The sequence below is a fragment of the Kogia breviceps genome, chromosome 6 (assembly GCF_026419965.1).
Source record: "Kogia breviceps isolate mKogBre1 chromosome 6, mKogBre1 haplotype 1, whole genome shotgun sequence".
In the NCBI taxonomy this organism is placed as follows: Eukaryota; Metazoa; Chordata; class Mammalia; order Artiodactyla; family Physeteridae; genus Kogia; species Kogia breviceps.
Window position 1 is genome coordinate 30,578,389 of NC_081315.1, and position 21,431 is coordinate 30,599,819.

Below are 21,431 nucleotides of genomic sequence, written 5' to 3' on the forward strand. Positions count from 1 at the left end.
ACTGCAAAAGTTATGACCACAGTACATGTTAAGTGATTAGTTAAGATGGAAAAAGCATTAAATTTGTACAGCCATAACTAGGAGACGCTGTAGATGAAGTTCCAGACCACCAAAATAAAGTAAATACTGCAATAAAGTGAGTCACAAGAATTTTTTGCTTTTCCAGTGCATATAAAAGTTATGTTTACACCATACTACAGTTTGTTAAGCGTGCAATAGCATTATGTCTAAAAAAAGGTACATACCTTAATTTAAAAATACTTTATTGCTAAAACATGCCAAAACAACTACAGAAGTAACGTCAAAGATCACTGATCACAGATCACCATAATAAATATAATGAAAAAGTTTGCAATACCGTGCAAATTACCAAAATGTGACACAGGAACATGAATTGAGCAAATGCTTTTGGAAAAATGGCACCAAAAGACTTGCTCAATGCAAGGTTGCCACAAACCTTCAATTTCTAAAAAACGCAGCATCTGTGAAGTGTAATAAAAAAAGGTCTGCCTGTACAAGATATTTTGAGGGAGAGAGACCACATTCACAAAACTTTTATTACAGTATATTGTTATAATTGTTTTATTATAAGATATTGTTGTTAATCTCTTACTGTGCCTAATTTATAAATTAAAGTACATCACAGGTATGTATGTATAGGAAAAAACATAGTGTAAATAAGGTTTGGTACTATCCACGGTTTCAGGTATCCACTGCAATCTTGGAACGTAACCCTGAAAAGAAAGGGGGACCGCTGTACTGAGTAAGCTTTCCAAGTTACATATTAGCGTCCAAATTTTTATTTGAAAATCAATTATGTGAAATCTAGAAAATATTTTCCCAAAGAAAAAATAGAATACAAAGTATAGCTGAATTCTAGAATTATACCAGTGTTATACAAACCTGCTAAAGAACCAACTTCACTACCACCACCAAAGCACAATGGTTAAAACAGGTTGCTCTGAAGCTGAACTGCCTGGGGTTCAACTTCTATCTCCTCTGCCATTTACTGTGTGACCTTGGGTGACTTAATTAACTCTGCAAGCCTAAGACTCCTCACACCTTTAAAATGGAGATGATAATACCACCTACCTCACAGAGTTACCAAGAGGATTAAAAGAAATAATCATTTAAAGCATTAAGCACATTCATTCATCCAACAAATATTTACTGAGCACCAACTATGTGTCAGGCATTACTCTAAGTACTGGCAATAAAGTGGGAAACAAGCCAAAAAATGGAACTTATATTTAATATAAGGAAAAACAAAATAAACAAAATATCTGATGGAGATAAATACTATAAAAATAAAGCAGGATATAGGAGATAAAGAGTGAAAATGAGGGTACCCGTTTGGTAGTAGGTAAAGGTTCTCTAATAAGGTAACATCTGAACAGACACCTTAAGGGAATGAAGGAGAGAGTCATATAGATAACTAGAGGAAGAAATCAGATCCATTTCTGGCAATATAGAAGACTTAGGTGTCCAGAAAAACATTTGTTCAGAATTCCTTAAAATGCTGATGGTTAAACAAACAAAAAAAAATTTCATGAATGGCTGAACTAGAGAGAAACCAAGGAAAATCTTTGGAGGTAAAAAACAACCGAGTTTCAGCAAACGCTGAGGCCAGTATCTGCCCTGGGAGCATCCACCAACCTCTAGTGGTTTAGAAATTGAGTCTTAAAGGACTGCTAAGGGGGAGAAGGACAAAAGCTTGGGGCCTAAAGAATGTGGGGAATCTGAAGGGCAACATTGTCAATGGGTGAACGGGTGTGGTAACAGGGACAGGACACGCTCATCATAAGCAAGTGGACAACCTGAGTTGTCCACTGGTCTCAACCTGAGTAGAAGAGAAAAAAAGAAGTCTCCCTCCTCTCACTCCAATTTGGGACCAGAACTTATACTACCTGTGAGGTCTAACAAAACTCAAACTAAAAATTTAGTTTCAAGAGATTCAGAATTTGAAGACACTGGAGCATGACAGAAGCAAACACCAAACCACCAGGAGGAGTGCACTTTAAACCAGACCTCAAACTATACTCAAAAATAATAATCTATAGAACAGGGACTTCCCTGGTGGTGCAGTGGATAAGACTCCGTGCTCCCAATGCAGGAGGCCCGGGTTCAATCCCTGGTCAGGGAACTAGATCCCACATGCATACTGCAGCTGAGTCTGCATGCCACAATTAAGGAGCCCTGGAGCCGCAACTAAGGAGCCCACCTGTTGCAACTAAGACCCAGCATAAATAAATAAATAAATAAATATTTTAAAAGGCCTCATCTCCAAATACAGCCACATTAAAAATAATAATAATAATCCATAGAACAAAAGCTCATTTTTTTTAAATATCACAAAATAATGAAGAAACAAACCCCCGAGAAACAGCAGAACAAGCTTTACAGAAACAGACTCCAAACACTGAAAAAAATAAAAATGATCATATACACAATATTAAAATGTTAATGTTTAAGGAAATAAAAGAGATATTAGAAGTATGACTAAGGAAAGGAACTATAAAAATATGAATATGAAAAAATCAAACAGAAATTCAAGATATAAAAAATTATAATTTATATTATAGTATATTGTTTATTGATATATATTATTAGATAACTGAGAAGAGAACATTCTAGGCAGAGAGAAAAACAAGAGTAAAGGGGCCCTTGCATCCAGAATGGACTAAACCAGAGTAGAATAAGGACAAAGAAGTACTACTTAGTAGGTCACAAAAACACTCAATAAATACTAGCTATTATCTCATAGATTCTATGGGGAAAATTTAGATAATGGAAGTAGTCATTTTTTTCTTTCCCATTTCAGCATCACATAGAGCAGCCAGAGCAGAGCTCTAGAAGACCCCAACTAGGTTCAGAAGAGAGTAAGAAAACACTGGTTTTCTATGAAGTGGGAAGAGTCTTAAGCAGTAGTCTCAATGTCAAAAAGGAAATCTGGGTCTTGTGTGAGCAAGGTAGAGAAGAAGGAAGATGGAAAAGTATCCCCATGTGATTCAGAAGTTAAATATCCAGAGGCACCAATGATCAAGAGAAAAAAAGGAGCCACTAAAATTGTCATTTCAAACTTAAGTATCAATTATTATTAATTAGGACATCCTCTCAGTATTCAAAAATTTCACAAGTGAAGTCAACATTCCATTTCATTCCTTAAAAAACTAAAAACAGAACTACTATATGACCCAGCAATCCCAGTAAAGGGCATATAACCAGAGAAAACCATAATTCAAAAAACACATGCACCCTAATGTTCATTGCAGCACTACTTACAATAGCCAGGACATAGAAGCAACCTAAATGTCCATCAACAGATGAATGGATAAAGAAGATGCGGTACATATATACAATGGAATATTACTCAGCCATAAAAAGGAACAAAATTGGGTCACTTGTAGAGACACAGATGGACCTAGAGACTGTCATACAGAGCGAAATAAGCCAGAAAGAGAAAAACAAATTTCTTATATTAACGCATACATGTGGAATCTAGAAAAATGGTATAGACAATCTTATTTGCAAAGCAGAAATACAGACACAGACATAGAGAACAAATGTATGGAAACCATGGGGTTAGAAGGGGGGTGGGTGGGATGAACTGGGAGATTGGGATTGACATATATACATTATTGATACCATGTATAAAATAGATAACTAGGGCTTCCCTGGTGGCGCAGTGGTTGAGAGTCCACCTGCCGATGCAGGGGACACGTGTTTGTGCCCGGTCCGGGAAGATCCCACATGCCGCAGAGCGGCTGGGCCCGTGAGCCATGGCCGCTGGGCCTGCGCATCCGGAGCCAGTGCTCCGCAACAGGAGAGGCCACAACCGAGAGAGGCCCGTGTACCGCAAAAAAATAAAAAATAAAAAATAAAAAAGATAACTAATGAGAACCTCTATATAGCTCAGGGAACTCTACTCAATGCTCTGTGGTGACCTAAATGGGAAGGAAGTCCAAAAAAGAGGGGATATATGTATATCTATAGCTGATTCACTTTGCTGTACAGTAGAAACTAACACAACATTGTAAACAACTGTACTCCAATAAAAATTAATTAACAAAAAAAGTACCAGTTAAAAAAAGAAAAAAATTCCATTCCAGAGCAATGAGAATTTAGAATAAATGAAACTCCCAAACACAGGCCAAAATTTTTCATTTTAACTATTCGATTTAATGTTAAACTTTTTCCAAATATTTTCAAGAGATACTATAATGACAAATAGAAAATTACTAATTTACTTTTCATTTCTTCCATACTTCTGCCCTCAGGCTACGGTACTATATAACAAAACCAAGAACAAAAAACATGAGTAATACAGATTAAGAATAATATTTATCAATCACAAATAAGATGTATGATTAGTCCCTAAATATTAAAGAGTTGGTCATTTCATTTTTTTCCTGATTATCAGAATAGAAGAAAATTGATTGGTGGATATCTTAAACATATACGAGTAACCATGTACCATTTGACACACAGGGAAACTGATGTAAAAAAATCAAAGTATGTACTGTTAAATCAATGATAAAATTTTAAGATAATTCATTTTCTCAAAGCTTATCATTCTTTACTATGTTTCTAATTATCATGAACTAGTTTTTCAATAAATACAATTCTTGAGAAATTTAGTTAAGTGGCCATTTTCTACAATTCTAATATGAGCACCCACCTTAAATTAATAGTCACACAGTATAATATAGTGTACAGGATTCAGGCTCAAACAACCTGAGTCCAAATCCCATCTTAATAACTATGGGACTTGAGCATCTTTAACTTCTCCAATCCTACTTTCTTATTATAAAACAAGTTTAATAAAGTACTACCTCAAAGAGCTGTGTAGATTAAATGAGATAATACTTGTAAAAAACACTTATGTTGGCTACATGCAATCAACAGACTCAGTCACACAGCCTGACTTAGATCCAGCTTCACCCCTATTATGTATGGATCACAGGGCAAAGCATTAATTTCAATCTTTCCTTCTGGAGCACCACTTGCATAATTTGATATAACTGTTCATGCACAGCATATTTAGCACCACAGAATAAACGTCAATGTCTAATAATATAAACTAGAAAAATATTTGAACTATATGATATACTGAATTTTGAACCTGACTAAACTAAGGAATTTTCTTTATTTCAAACAGTTAAGTTAAATAAATCAGCAAAATAGTCCTGACAAATAGAAATGGCTCCTAAAATTTTTATGTCAAAAGCCATCTTGTCAATTTAAGTGTAGCTCCTAAGAGATTAACAAATGGTTCCACAAATAACAAATGCTGGTGAGGATGTAGAGATAAGGAAACACTATACACTGTTGGTGGGAATGCAAATTGGTGCAGCCACTGTGGAAAACAGTATGGAGGTTTCCCAAAAAACTAAAAATAGAACCACCATATGATCCAGCAATTCTACTCCTGGGAATATATGCAAAGAAAACGAAAACACTAATCTGAAAACATATATGAAGCCCAATATTCATGGCAGCATTATTTACAATAGCCAAGATATGGAAGCAACCTAAGTGTCCAACAACAGATGAATGGATAAAGAAAATGTGATACATACACACACATTGGAATACTACTCCACCATAAAAAATAATGAAATTTTGCCATTTGCAACAACATGGATGGACTTAGAGGGTAATACGCTTAGTGAAAACCATTAAAGAAAGACAAATACTGTATGATATCACTTATATGTGGAATCTAAAAAAATACAACAGGGGACTTCCCTGGTGCTCCAGTGGTTAAGAATCCACCTTCCAATGCAGGGGATGCAGGTTCGATCCCTGGTCGGGGAACTAAGATCCCACATGCCAAGGGGCAACTAAGCCTGCAAGCCGCAACTACTGAGCCCACGCACCACAACTAGAGAGCCCATGCGCCACAACTACTGAGCCCACGCACCACAACTAGAGAGAAAAGCCTGCACCGCAACTAGAGAAGCCCTTGTCCTGCAACGAAGAGCCTGCACACTGCAACAAAAGCCTGCACACTGCAATGAAAGATCCAGCATGCCTCAATGAAGATCCCACGTGCTGCGACTAAGACCCGATGCAGCCAAAAAAAAACAACAAACAACAAACAAGTGAATACAACAAAAAAAGAAGCAGACTCACAAATATAGAGAACAAACTAGTGGTTACCAGTGGAGAGAGGGAAGGGAAGGCAATATAGGAGTAAAAGATTAAGAGGTACAAACTATTAGGTATAAAATAAGCTACAAGGATATACTGCACAACACAGGGAATATAGCGAATATTTTACAACTTTAAATGGAGTATGATCTTTAAAAATTGTGAATCACTATGTTGTACACCTGAAACTTACATAATATTATAAATCAACTATACCTCATTAAAAAATAACAAATAAACAAACAAACAAATGGTCATCATTTGCCTTGCTTACTGCTATTTTATTTCAAAAGTTCATCCCTGGGCAGATGAAAATATTAAAAATAGTAAAACTATAAAGTTCCCTGTTAATACAAATGAGATTTCTATGCAGGTTATTAGCATTCCAGCTAAATGAATAAGAACTTACAAAGGGGCTTCCCTGGTGGCGCAGTGGTTGAGAGTCCGCCTGCCGATGCAGGCGACACGGGTTCGTGCCCCGGTCCGGGAAGATCCCACATGCCGCGGAGAGGCTGGGCCCGTGAGCCATGGCCACTGAGCCTGCGCGTCCGGAGCCTGTGCTCCGCAACGGGAGAGGTCACAACAGTGAGAGGCCCGCATACCGCAAAAAAAAAAAAAAGAACTTACAAAGAATTAAGATTCAAAGAATGGTAGTGTATTGTTCTAAGTTGTTTGTTTTAAGTGGGTAGGGGTTGGAAGAAAAACACTGAATTCCTTTCACCATCCCACAACATTCTATAATTCTAAAATCTCAGAAAACTCATATAAATACCAAAATTTAAAACACTACGTCCATATACAAAATTTCCCAAGAATCTATGTTTGGTTTTGGAAGCATAGACTTGCTTTCTAACATAAAAGCTGCTCATCTGCCTGCATATAAAGGTAAGAATTTGAAGAAGATGAAAAATGACAAATCTTCTTTACCTACAATTTCTTCATTGATCTACAATAGAACTCTATTATCTGGACTTATCTAAGGTAATAATCTTCCAAATTATTGCCAGATAGGAAAAACCATGGGCTAATGTAGCCTAAATTGGTACTATAATTTATTCACTGGCTATTATATACCAATTGCTTTGTATTACCTTATAGTTGTACCTTATAGTTCCAGCAAGACAGTGAGTAGACTAAGATAACCTAAAAACTATCACTTCACAAATACCTACAAATGTTAAATATAAAAAAAAATACTTTTCAGTATAGAGCTGAACTTGCAAGAAAGAAAAGGCAACCCCAAGAGACCAAAATGAAGAAAAAACAGGAAAACAATAAGTATTTGAACTGCTATTACAATTGCTGAAGGGGTTCAGAAGGGGAAGCTACTAAGCTAGAGACTTAAATTTTAATGCTTATGTAGAAACACAAACTACAGTGTGGTGCCCACTCAAGGAATGAAATCTCCATATAAACATGGGACTCTCAAAAGGTAAAAAACAGATCCTCCCCACAACCTGTCCCACGACCCCCCCAAAAAAAATCCATCCACTGGCACAGGGAAATTATAAATTACTAGTCTTTGGCTGGGCTACTGAGGAAGGAAGGGAGGGAGGGAGGGAGGGAGGCAAGAAGAAAGAAAGATGGAGATAAAGAAATGAACAATAAACTAGAAGAAAAGATATTAGCTGCAGGAAAGACTGAAAATATGAAAGATTAAGAGACATGAAGGAGGGATTTCCCTGGCAGTCCCAATGCAGGGGGTGTGGGTTCAATCCCTGATCGGGGAGCTAAGATCCCACATGCCCTGTGGCCAAAAAGCCAAAACATAAAACAGAAGCAACATTGTAACAAATTCAATAAAGACTTAAAAAAAATAGATCCCCATCAAAAAAATCTTTTAAAAAAAAGAGATATGAAGTATAGAAAGAAAAAAAAACCCCAACATGTCATGTATTATGAGTTCCAAAATGCAAGTATGTAAAATAAAGAAAAGGCATTATTCATGAGAATTCTCCAGAACTAATGAAAAACATGAATCTTCAGATTCAGGAAGCACAGCCACCCCTAGACAAGTTATGGTGAAACTACAGAACCCCAAAGTCAAAGAAAAAATTTAAAAGCAACCACAGAGACAGATTATCTGTAAAGTTAAATCAGAATGATAACCGTGACAATTTTAACAACAACAAAAGAGACTAGAGGAAAACAGAATAGTATCTTCAAAATAGTAAGAGAAAATAACTGTCAACTAGAATTCTGCACCCAGCTAAACTATATTCAAGAGCAAGGGCAATATAAGGACATTTTTAAACAAATACTGAGAGAGTTTTACCACTCAAAGACCCTCATTAAAAGAACTGCTAAAGAATACACTTCAGAAAGAAACAGAACCAAGAAATAAAGAGTGAGATGCAAGATGTACCTGAGCCAACCATTTAGTAAACATACTGGAAAATCTAAGAACTATGAAGAAATACAATCTTCCTTGTTCTCCAATATTCAGTGCCCCTCTATGCAAGAGGATTATATATACCTACCCTGTGAAACTCACACATGGTACGATAAACACAAGCAAGGACATGTGATTTCCTTCAGTCAATGATACATGAATGGAAGTGACATGTCACTGTGAGTGGAAGCTATGAGAGCCATTACACATGGTTCATCATGTTCTCTTTTCCTTTCAAGGGCAATCCAAGTTCAATATTGTACAAATGAAGTTTAAGGCAGAGAATGGCAACAGATAAGCCAAGATCCAAATTACTTGTATATCATAATAAAGAACTTGCCTTTATCCAGAAGAGAATGAAAAACTATTTCTGCCCCATAAATATTCGCTGAATGAATGAATGGATCAGTCCCACTGGAAATATTTACTTGTTTCATAAAAGAGAAGTAGTGTCATATTACTAAGTCGTAAGTCTAGTCAAAATAGCAATATGTAAAAATGATCCACTTTAAAATCTTATTCAAGTTGATTCTTTGACTTTGACCTCTTACTTAAAAATTTAAATGCTAAACTCTAGTTAAATTCACACTCTAATCCATAGGAAAAAAGAATAATCTTGCCCCCTAAATTTATTCAGTAAATCTATCATGGAAACAAATCAACTTCAAGGAAAGGTCATTTGAATACTAGAGGTCCATTAATACATCTTGACAAATATGAAAGAACACCTGGTATTCTCTTCTGTAACTGATTAATAAAAGCATCATCCTTTCCTATTTAGTGCTCGATGTGGTCAATATATAAAAGACAAAAAAAGGTGATTAAAATTTCACTTTTTTATAGGATCAATATACAAGGTCATTTCGATCCTGCAAGCTAAATAAGCCAACTAAATCTTGACTGTGAGAGTAAAAAAGCAAACTCCAGCACCTTTGAAAATGATTAACTATGTCATTAATTCCATCCAACATGAATATCACATTCCTTAAAAACTCCCTTTTCCTATTACACATTTTAAGTTATTTAAAGGGGAAAACAAACAAATTAACCTTACCTGAATCAAGCCAAATCTTGATGATGTTAGGCAAGTTTTAAACAATCTAGATACCTTTCCAGACACTGATCAATTACATGATTGAAAGATGCCTTAAGGCACTATTTCCAGTTTAAGGTTCTATATATGGCTTAGTGTTTAAGAGCTCAGGTTGTAGATTCCCTGAGTTTGAATCTCAGCAACATTACTTGCTCAGTGACGTGAGCAAGTTACTTAGCCTCTCTCTCAGTTTCATTATGTATAAAGTAAATATTACAATAGCACAGTCCAATCTGCTATAACATATCTTTGCCTTGAATCACGTCCTACAAGATTGTTAAAGAGCAGAATAATGCAGGTATAGTGTGGAAGTGATGTTGGTTCATATGTAGTTTCTTCCAAAAGAATTAAAGAGAAATTCTTCACAATACATAAAGATCTGAAGAAAACATGAAAATTTACAGAACTGCTTTCCTTTAATGAAAATAGTGCTTGGTTTAATGATTGTAAAAACTACAGCTGACCCTTGAACAATGTGGAGATTAGGGGGGCCAACCCTCCCTGCAGTCCAAAATCCACATATAACTTATAGTCGGCCCTCCATATATGAGATTCCTCTGCATCTTTGGATTCAACCAACATGAATCGTGGAGTACCGTAGTACTTACTATTGAAAAAAATCCACGTATAAGTGGATCCACACAGTTCAAACGCATGTTGTTCAAGTGTCAACCGTATTACGCTTTTCCCACAACATTTAGTATCTGACGATCTACAAGTACAGATGAAGAAATGCAAAGACATTTCCCCCTGATTTAAAACAATGAATTGGGCTTCCCTGGTGGCGCAGTGGTTGAGAGTCCGCCTGCGGATGCAGGGGACACGGGTTCGTGCCCCAGTCCGGGAAGATCCCACATGCCGTGGAGCAGCTGGGCCCGTGAGCCATGGCCGCTGAGCCTGCGCGTCCGGAGCCTGTGCTCCGCCAAGGGAGAGGCCACGGCAGTGAGAGGCCTGCGTACCACCAAAAAACAAATAAAAAATAAAATAAAATAAAAATAAATAAAAATAAAACAATGAATTAATGAAGAAAGCATCAGAAGCTAAAAAAAAAAAAACAAAACAAAACAGATCTACATCTCAAAGAAGGAAGCACAGGTTCCAGGTTTAATACCACAAAAGTGACTGTGATGCTAAGGTCAAAGTATCAGTAGAGACTTAACCTTGCTAGTATTTTCATTAAGGTTACTGATTTTTTTTAATATTCTCATTACAAAATTCCAGAGGTTTTGAATGGGCCACCTCATTCCTATTTTTACCCCAGTAAGCCCTGTTATTTTTAGTCCACTGTTGTAGAACACAAGACATTTTGGCAGAAAGACCTACACCTGATTGTGAGAATTGTAAAAAGTAAATGTGGTTAATACACATTTAAAATGGAACCTGGCACATTCAATAAATCTTAGCTATTGCTATTACCTACTGTAACCCAAAATAATGAATTAACTTCACCTCAAAAGCATACCAATTATCAATATATTTTCCCCCAAACTCAAGAGCCATAGACCATCTCACCATCACTGAAAATTAAAACTTACCCCCCAAAAAGTTTGAAAACAGATTAAGAACCATAAGCCCACCAAATGTTTTAGTAAACTAACAAAATAACCCACTCACACTTCTGGCCACAGGCACTGTCTCACCCATGCACTGACAAGAAAGTCACCTACAGTAAGGAAAATTATTCTGAAATGCTTTGGATTTTGTGTCTGCTTAATACCTATTAATTTCACGGTAGTATTATCTAAGAAAACAAGTTGGTGATACTGTTAATAATTTTATAATATCTTTATATAATTTTCTTTAATAATTAATATCTTCTTCATTTTAGATACCAATGAGCCTCATTGGTGCTTACTCTGTTTCTAGAAAAGATTTGTTGATATCCCATTTAAACTGATTAACTACCTTATTACTATCAGGATTGACTTTTTAAGTTTCATGTATTAACATCAAATCCACACTTTCAAAAAAATACTCTGTGTAAAAAGTTTTATATGTGCATGTGTGTGTTCATAAGCTTTGAGATATAATGAATATTTTTATTCAAGATACTGAAGCCCAGGGACTTCCCTGGTGGCGCAGTGGTTAAGAATCCACCTGCCAAAGCAGGGAACATGGGTTTGAGCCCTGGCCCGGGAGGATCCCACATGCTGCAGAACAACTAAGCCTGTGCACCACAACTACTGAGCCAGCACTCTAGGGCCCGCGAGCCACACCTACTGAGCCCGCGTGCCACAACTACTGAAGCCTGCATGCCTAGAGCCCTGCTCTGCAACAAGAGAAGCCACCACAATGAGAAGCCTTCGCACCACAACAAAGAGTAGCCCTAGCTCACCCCACAACTAGAGAAAGCCCGTGCGTAGCAAAGAAGACCCAACACAGCCAAAAATAAATAAATGAATAAATAAATTTACATTAAAAAAAAGATACTGAAGTCCAAAGATGATAAAGACTGGATTCAGTTAGGTACTACATATAGAATTTAAGATAATATATTTTTATTACTTTATGAGAAAAGTATTTTCACTAGAAACAACAAAATCTAAATACCTCATCAGAGGCCATAGCTTTAAGAGATTTACTATAGTTTATAAACAAAAATACCACACCACTTAAGTGGTTATTCATGAACAAAGATCCTATTAGGCAAGGTGAAAATCTTTTTCACTTCTCAAGCAATAGATTTATCTCTAACAAAACGTAGTTAATTGAGACCTCATCAGTTTTTCATCTTTCTGTAAGAATCTATAGAGAAAATCCAGCCCCTCACCTCTCATTAAAACTGTAATTTTTATAGAACATAAATTACTAAATTAGTCTGGTCAAGAGAAGTCTAAGAAGTAAATGCAAAAACCCAGGTGTAACAGACAGCAAAACACAGAGCATGAACATCAGATAGTTACATAACTTTAGAAGTCATTTGGTGTCTAATTTCCTACCCAAAGCAAGAATTCACTCTGTAATATCCCCAATATGCAAATTTCTAAAATCTCCAACAACAAGAAATTCTCTACTTTACAAAAGCACATTTCAATCACATGTATTATTCTGGGACAAATCCAATTAAATCTTTGAGGAATCAAAACAGATACACACACATCAAAAAAGTTTTAAAATCTAAAACTCAGAGTGTTGTATGAAATTAGTTTAATCAATTAAAAAGAGTTTGTGTACTCTCAACAGTGTTTTCCTTTGCACCATTTCCTTTAGTTTTTTACTTCTTATGTTGTCCCAACAGCTTTTAAGCCAAAGACTCACTGGAAATATACTCAGAGGTAGGTTTCTGAGTATATACTCCATTAGATGAGAGCATAGAAATAATACTAGAGTAAAAGGGAAAAACTACTTTAAGAGCACATTATAAGAGACTATTTTGAAAATAATGAAATTGCTCTTCTTAGGGGTAAAACAGATATTGAAGTAACTCAAAATTATATAACGAGAAATGCAAGCTGCCTGACAAGTATTTTCATAAGAAATAGTCAGAAAATAATAAAAGAAATATGTATTAAGGTTTTAAGAACATACCTTTTGCAGAAAAGAATAATAGATACTAGACTTCCAATGAATGTAATTTATTTAATGAGGAGATTAAAGCATTTCCATTTAATTTAACAAACACTTTTAAAGTACCAAGAAACACTGTGAAAAGTTCTGGAGGTACAAAGGTAAACAAAACAATCTATTGTTATCTAAGTAAGTACTATAAAACAAAATGTATTCTGGACATTTTTCTTGCAAACATACAAAACTATTAAAAATATTTTAAAGAATCTATATACAAAGAGATAATTTATAATATAAAAATTAAATATATTTCATTAGTTCAGCTAGGTCAGTATGAGAAACAAAAGGTAGGAGAAACAAAAAGCTTACTCAGTTTCCCTTTCTATGAAAGGGAACAAAACAAAACAAAAAAATTCTGAATTTTCAGTTCCCAAATGATTTCCCAGTTCAAAATTGATGTATTCAAAACAGAAACAAGACTGCATACCCGCAGTGGCCTAAGTTATCAATTCTATCACTTCTAAGAAACTATAAGTTATTAAAATATAACAACTCACCCAAATATCTTTTAATTTTCAACATTAATAAACAAGCTAACAATATCTACCCATGAGCTATAGAAATGTTCATATACTTTAACCCATTTATTCCTCTTCTGGAAATTTCAATGCACAAAGATGCCTAGAGAAGCATTTTAATAGCAGTACAAAAACAAAACAAAAAAAACTATTTACTCAAAAATAATTCATCTTCTCATACACTGAAAAGTACAAAACACTGATGAAAGAAATGAAAGAAGATCTAAATAAACGGAAATACATTCCATTTTTTTTAACAGAAATTGATGAGTTCATCCTACAATTCGTATGGAAATACAAAGGACCTAGAATAGCCAACAATCTCGAAAAAGAAAAACAAAGAGGATATACATCCTTATTTCAAAACTTACTACAAAGCTACAGTAATCAAGACAGTTTGGTACTAATGCAAGAACTGACATATGGATCAAAGTTAAGAGTTCAGATAAATCCTTACAGTTATGGTCAACTGATTTTTCACAAAGATGCCAAGGCAATTTAATGGGAAAGAACAGCCTTTCAACAAATGGCAGTGAGACAAAAAGATGAATTTAGACCCTTATCTTACCCTTCTTTCACATCATACAAAAATTAACTCAAAATAGATCATAGGCCTAAATGTAAGAGCTAAAAGTATAAAATGTCTTGAACACAGGATGTAAATGTTCTAAAATTAGATTGTGGTAATGCTTGCACAACTCTGGAAACTTACTAAAAATCACTGAATTGTATACTTAAAACAAGTGACTTTTATGGTATGTAAATTACACCTCAATAAAGATGTTTAAAATCAAGTCACCTCTAAAAGTGACAATGGTTATTAAATAAACCCCAAAATAAGAATGAAGTAGTATATTGCAGAGCCAACAGGCTAATAATGACTATATAGAAACAAAAAAATTATAAGATACGGTTGGAATATGATGATTGTAACTATCTAAAATTGCAAATACTACAATAATAGCAAATAGTTATAACTGCACTTAATGTGCCACACATTATTTTAAGTGCTTTACAAGTATTTACTCATTTAATCCTTTCTACAATATAGTTTCCCCATTGTAGAGGTGGGGAAACCAAGACACAAAGAAGTTAAAAAAACTTGTTCAAGGACTTCCCTGGTGGTCCAGTGGTTAAGAATCCACCTTCCAACACCAGGGATGCGGGTTCGAACCCTGGTTGGGGAACTAAGATCCCACATGCCGCAGGGCAACTAAGCCTGCGTGCTCTAGAGCCCACGTGCCACAACTAGAGAGCCCCGCGCACCGCAACTACTGCCCACGCGCCACAACTAGAGAAGAAGCCTGTGCATCACAACGAAGAGCCCACCCACCACAGTGAAAGATCCCACATGCCGCAACGAACATACCGCAACTAAGACCCGATGCAGCCAAATAAATAATAAAATAAATAAATATTTTTAAAAATAAATAAAGAAAAGAAAAAAAAGTTGCTCAAGATCACGACAGGGAGTTGAGAGTGATTTTTTTTTCTCTTTACAGAAATATCTTTAACATTACTATTATATTATTACGCATTTGAAAAGGAGAGTAGTGGACATCACTGGTTGCCTATCCAGCATCCATTCACTCCGTGAATTTCTTACGCAGATCTTTGTGTATCCATCCCTCCCCATACAGCCCAAGTACTTTAGAGGAAATTGACCCCATTCTTAGGTACAGCAGTTGGCCCTGGTTTGCTTAAGCCAATCAGCACATTTCAATGGCCACAATCATTGCTTCAGCAGTCCAATCAGGACTCTTGTTTAGAATGTTAGGACAGAGAGGCTCTCTCTCCCAAGAGATCTGAACAACAATACATATGGCCCCAAGTACCACTGGCATCCATCCCATTACTATGAGGAGAACAGCAATGGACTAAAGCTGACATTACAGAAAGGAAAACAGCAACAGAAAGAAACTGGTCTTTAATATTATTGTTACTGTAAATCGTGCCCTACCTTTGGACTTCCTGATAAATGAGCCTATAAATCCTTTTTATTGTGTTTAAACCAGTTTGAGTTTTCTATTATAACATGAAGTATCAATACAAACTGATATGGAGGAGAAGCCCACGAACAAGCATGTTTCTAGAATAGATTGCTCTTAACCTTTAAATTATGATGTCAGGTATGAAGGAGGAAATAATTCTAGATACACACATCAAAATAGAAACATGATGAATGATTACCTTTCTAATAAATGTTCATATAAAAGCTTGAAAAGAAACTGCTTGCAATTTTATGTCCCACACAGTATTTTTTAATATTTTAATTTGACATTTTAAATGTTATTTTTTTTTAATCTAGATTTCCAGTTCTTCCCAAAAAATCAAAAGGTTCACACATTACTGGGCTCATGTTACTGCAGGACAACAATCAGTTAAAATGGAACAGTAGATGCCCCACAAGTATAGTCTCTGCACAGTCAATACAAACGGAACCTCTGTATGATCTGCTCAGCTTCTACAGGTGTTAAGAGTTTGCACCATTAATATCTCGCAGAACCTGTATCAATGCCACATAATGAGTAATGAAAAATTATATTCCATCTTCTAGTCTTTAACTCTTTTTTTTTTTTGGCTACACTGTGCGGCTTGTGGGATCTTAATTCCCTGACCAGGGTTTGAACCCCAGCCATGGCAATGAAAGCGCCTAGTCCTAACCACTGGACTGCCAGGGAACTCCCTAAGTTTTAACAGTTTAATTAAAATGGTACAGTTACTTTTTGAAGAAAAAAATTTCATGAAAACATATATCTGTCACCAGCCCATGGGAAACACTATTCTCGAATTAAATAGCATTGAACACCTATAAATACCTGGTGGAAGCCTTAAACTCAGCAGTGAGTTCCTGAAAACATGCCAATATAATTATTTGGGAGTCCAAAAGTTTGACAAATTACTTTAGCATACAGATGGAGACAAAATAAAAATGGTTTTAAATTGCAACAAGAAAAATGTAAAAGTTGACCAGAAGTTTGAAACACTTGAATACACAGGTGTATTATTAATCAAAACTTACCTATAAAACAGATTTGCAAAAGAAATTACAAGAAGGGTGGTAAATTCCAAAGAAATTTATAACAGGGACTTCCCTGGTGGTCCAATGGTAAAGAATCCGCCTTACAATGCAGGGGACGGGGGTTTGATCCCTGGTCAGTGAACTAAGATCCCACATGTCACAGGGCAACTAAGCCTGCCCGCCACAACTACTGAGCTCGTGCCCCTCAACTAGAGCCCGTGTGCTGCAAGCTACAGAGCCCACGTGCTCTGGAACCCATGCACCACAACTGCAGAGCTCATGCACCCTGGAGTCTGTGCGCGCCAACTAGAGAACAGAAAACCCACACAACACAGCTAGAGAGAAGCCTGAGCACCACAACGAAGAGCCCGCCTGCCAGAGCAAAAGATCCCACATGCCTCAGGGAAGATCACGCATGCATTAACTAAGCCCTAACGCAGCCAAAAATAAAATAATAAATAAATCTTTTTAAAAAAGGAAATTTATAACAGTATAAAGTCAACAAGCTACATTAGCAAAGTTGGAGGCAGCACTTTGTAAAGAAAGACTTTTGAAGTTATATGGCTCTACTATCTCTTACTATTTGGACAGCTCTCAGGGAGGGGAGGTTGTTTAATTTTAACAGTACAAACTTTATGGTTTAAAGTAACTAATATGTAATCAATAAGAGAGAATCGGTAGCATACAATCTATTTTAATAAAATGCCTGAAAAGTAGGAAAAAGTTATGATAGCTGCATATATATATAATACATATATAGTATAATATATAATATAATAAATTTACTAATGAAAAATCCAATGAGGGCTTCCCTGGTGGCGCAGTGGTTGAGAGTCCGCCTGCCGATGCAGGGGACGCGGGTTCGTGCCCCGGTCCGGGAAGATCCCACATGCCGCGGAGCGGCTGGGCCCCATGGCCGCTGAGCCTGCGCGTCCGGAGCCTGTGCTCCGCAACGGGAGAGGCCACAACAGTGAGAGGCCCGCGTACCGCAAAAAAAAAAAAAAAAAAAAAAAAAAAAAAATCCAATGAAGAAAGGATAAAAGAGGAGCATGCATGAGGATTCAGTGATACTGATAATATGCTGGTTCTTTAAGTTAAATGAAGTTTCACAGGGCTTATAATACTCCATTACTTATACATGTCACACATTCTTTTGTCTATATCCTATTTTTCACAATTTTAGACATTTTAATCCAATATACTGACTGCAAAAAACTTAATAATCAACTTTCTGCATCTACATTCTGAGTGAAAAAACTGACTGAATAACCTGAAAAAAAATTTTTCTTACTTTTAAAGTCTTTTTTTTGAAAGCTATTTGAATGGTCGGTAAGAAGATATGAAAACTGAACAAGGTTTCAGCATTCATATTTAGCAGGACCAATGATTTTTCTGTCCTGACATTGGGGAAAGCTATGCCTAAGCTATAAATATCTGCTTAGGGAAGCAAACAACTCTACATCAACTCAAGAGACAGATGTATTCCTAGAAGGGTTGTCATTCTAAGCATCACCAATCTGCTTCACCTTTCAGGCTCTCAGTTTCCTTATCTATATAATGAGCTCTATGTATTAAACACTTAATGAGGGAAGAATTTAAAAACATATGTAAAGCACCTGGCCCATTGCCTAGCACATAGTAAATTGTAGTAACTTTTCTAAAATCACACTTATTATTAGTTAATGTTAACTTCTTTCTTTGAGTAGAATTGAGACTAAGGCTGATAACTATCGATTAGAAAATATTTAAGTGCAGCAGTACTAACACTGAAATGGACTAGTTTACCAGATTCCCAATATTTTCAGTTCCCAAGATTTTCAAAAGACTGGCCAAGACCCTGTAGGAGCATGAAAAGTTTTGTAAGGGAGAAGGGAAGGAAAAGAACTAATCTAATCCTCTCAGCAACTTTCTCTGCCCTACATGAGAGAAGAATGATGGTGAAGAGGAAGTGTAATTGAACAGATTTTCCCTCTCCTTCTACCCAGACACCTACTGACCTGCAAACATGTAGCTATGAAAGACTTAACCAGTCACCTTAAAATCTCTACCAGGTATACAGTTCTAGGCAGCATATGAACGAACTATTACTACAGAATTTGGATTTTCCTTAATGATAAAATGCAAGTGACTCATGTTCGGTCATCCACCTCCACAGAAGACATTCTAAAGAACAGAGGAGTTGGAATCCTCCTTCTGCCAGAGGAATGTTGTGTTTCACACACAAACAACTAATGATGGACTATATCCCTACCACAGATTTCTCTTTAACATCCAAGATACATGAGGTTTAGAAAAAGAAAAAAATTGAGAAGGAAAGTTTTCAAGTCTATTTGGAGACAAAGGGATACATAGATATGCCATTTATCTCCTTCAGATTCACAAACTTTGAAAGTCCACATACACGCAAGATCTCCAAAATGTTTATAACTGTTGAAACTGAATGATAGACACCAGAGTTAATTAAACTGTTCTATTTTTGTGTACACCTGAACATTTCCATAATATACATAATTTTTTAAAAATGTGTACATGTGTGTCAGTATTTGTATAAAAACTCCCAACACAGCAAACTGGTAGAGAAATACCCAATTGTTCAAAATTTTCTTATTCCACAGGTAAGTGAATTTCATCAAGCTACTTTCTCATTCTAGAAGTTGTACCACAGGTGACCAGTCCATTAGTAAAGGTCTAGTGAAGGAAATAATTAACTGCCCTGAATAAAACAAGCCTAACCTTGAAAAAACAGAGGCAAAGGGGAAAGGTAATAAACAGTTATTCAACTATTACACATTCATATTTGTTCCCATCTATTATCTTCTAACACAGGTGAACAGGTAGAAGAAGGGGAAATACCTAAACGCCAAATTTACTTTTTATATTTTACGTTGATGGGCAACAGAGATCGGAATAAAGAAATCTAAAAAGTCCCCATTAGAAATGATAACCACTTCTAAGACTAGCGAAAAAGGGAAGTATCGCATATCCACCTTTTAAAAATAACGTTCATAGCTCATAGTAGTATAACCAGCAATTTCCAATGACCAAATATGCTTTGCTGATAGACATGAATTCACAAATGAAATAAAGATTATACTATATCTGCTGCAGTTCTCTTTTTAAATTGCCATTCAATATTCACAAGATGTAACCCTAAATTCTTTCCAAAATTTGACTTTTGTTAATTATGTCTAAAAATAAAACTAGTCAAAATTAAATATAAATGCTAACTTTGCAGCAAATTAATCTTTCATCAGCCCTGTGAACAAGAATTTTCTGTTCAAAATTTATGGCAAAACATAACTTAGGCAGACTCGAAAGAGTAGGTAGACATTATTTCTCAAGTCCAAAAAAAGGTCAAAAGAACTTACTTAAAATGTCCGAAATGCACACTTAGATATACATCCCAAGGGGGAAAAAATTTATAGAATAAAACTCCTCCACTGGAATCCTCCATAATACTTCCATAGCAACAATTATTTCCTTAGGACCAAAGTGATCTGTTCACTTTCTCAAAACCTGGAGCATCTAAGTTTACATAATTCCCCTTAAACTGAAAAATACAAGAAATTGTTTCATTTAGGTCAGCTGAATTTTGTTTCTATCATCAGCCTGAGTAAAGCACATGGCTCCAGCGCTAACGTCTTGTTCCCCAACCCACTGAGAAGATATGCTCGTAAAATAGAGATCTACTTACCAGGTTAAAGACAGTTTCTACAATATCCCTATTGGATACTTCTCCAACTTCAACCAACCCCGTCAACACGGCAAATTTCATTCTGATGCCCCTGATAGGGAGCCCTGGTTTCAGAGACAAGGCACCCCCTTCGGCAGGGGTTTCTTCTCCTTTTCCTCCACCTCCCCCGTCATCACCTGTTGGTGGCGGGGAAAGGGCAATACTGTCTTCACTGGCCATTGCGAGTTCACGATAAAGGACCACTCGGAGTCACTCTGGGACAGCAGTCGTTGCGCTAGTAACAAGCACACAGACGCAACGCAAAACGGAAAGGGTCACTCTTCCAAGTTGTGGAGAAACCCCAAAAGCAATTATGTGGAAAGTCCTTGGCGTCGCCTTCCTGCTCTTGGGGAATATTTGTCCAATCTCTCTCCCCGAGGCTGACAACAACGCCAAACCCTATTGGAAGATTAAATCAATGTTAAATAGGCTAGGTTTTGTTTTAGGGTTTTGCGGGGAGAGAAGGGAGTAGTTAGTGTCCGTCAAATAAGTTCCTCAAAGGACCCCGCTACCAGCCACCCGCTTCCCCGCGCCTTGAGGAGCGGGGTTCTGAGCGAAGGCGGGTTCCAGAGGCCCGAGAACAGGTTCACTCCTCCCCCACACTCTCGCAGGTTCCAGGCGCAGGGCAACCTCTCCTCACAGGTGCACGGAAAAGGAAACTGTCGCTGGGAAAGGGGGTGGGGGGTGGGGGTCGGAGGAAAGCAGGGGTCCCCAAGCTACCCTAGAGGGAGAAAGTTCCTCCTCACCCAGACACTCCGGACTCGTCCTTGCCCCCCGCCAGGCAGCCGCGAGACGCAGGTGGCGGCTGAGATCCAGGGCAGGAAAGGGCGGGGGAAGGGGGCGGTGATGATTCTCAACGCTCGGCCAAGGGGGAGGAGTGGAGCACCTCTCGGGCACCTGAGGTTCGACGGGCAGAGGAGGGGTGGTGTATGTAGTGGCCAGAAGGGAGGGGA

At 36.9% G+C, this 21,431-nt stretch overlaps 1 protein-coding gene across 2 annotated transcripts in view; it reads right to left on the bottom strand.

Annotated features, from left to right (window-relative positions):
* The window catches only part of LRBA (LPS responsive beige-like anchor protein), a 721,911-nt gene extending 701,034 nt beyond the window's left edge, over positions 1-20,877 (bottom strand). For both annotated transcript variants that reach the window (XM_059066707.2, XM_059066706.2), the window contains exon 1: positions 20,440-20,877. In XM_059066707.2, the coding sequence (XP_058922690.1) occupies positions 20,440-20,658 (219 nt within the window). In that variant the 5' untranslated portion in view covers positions 20,659-20,877. The remainder of the gene's footprint in view (positions 1-20,439) is intronic.
* Between the last annotated feature and the right edge of the window lie 554 nt (positions 20,878-21,431).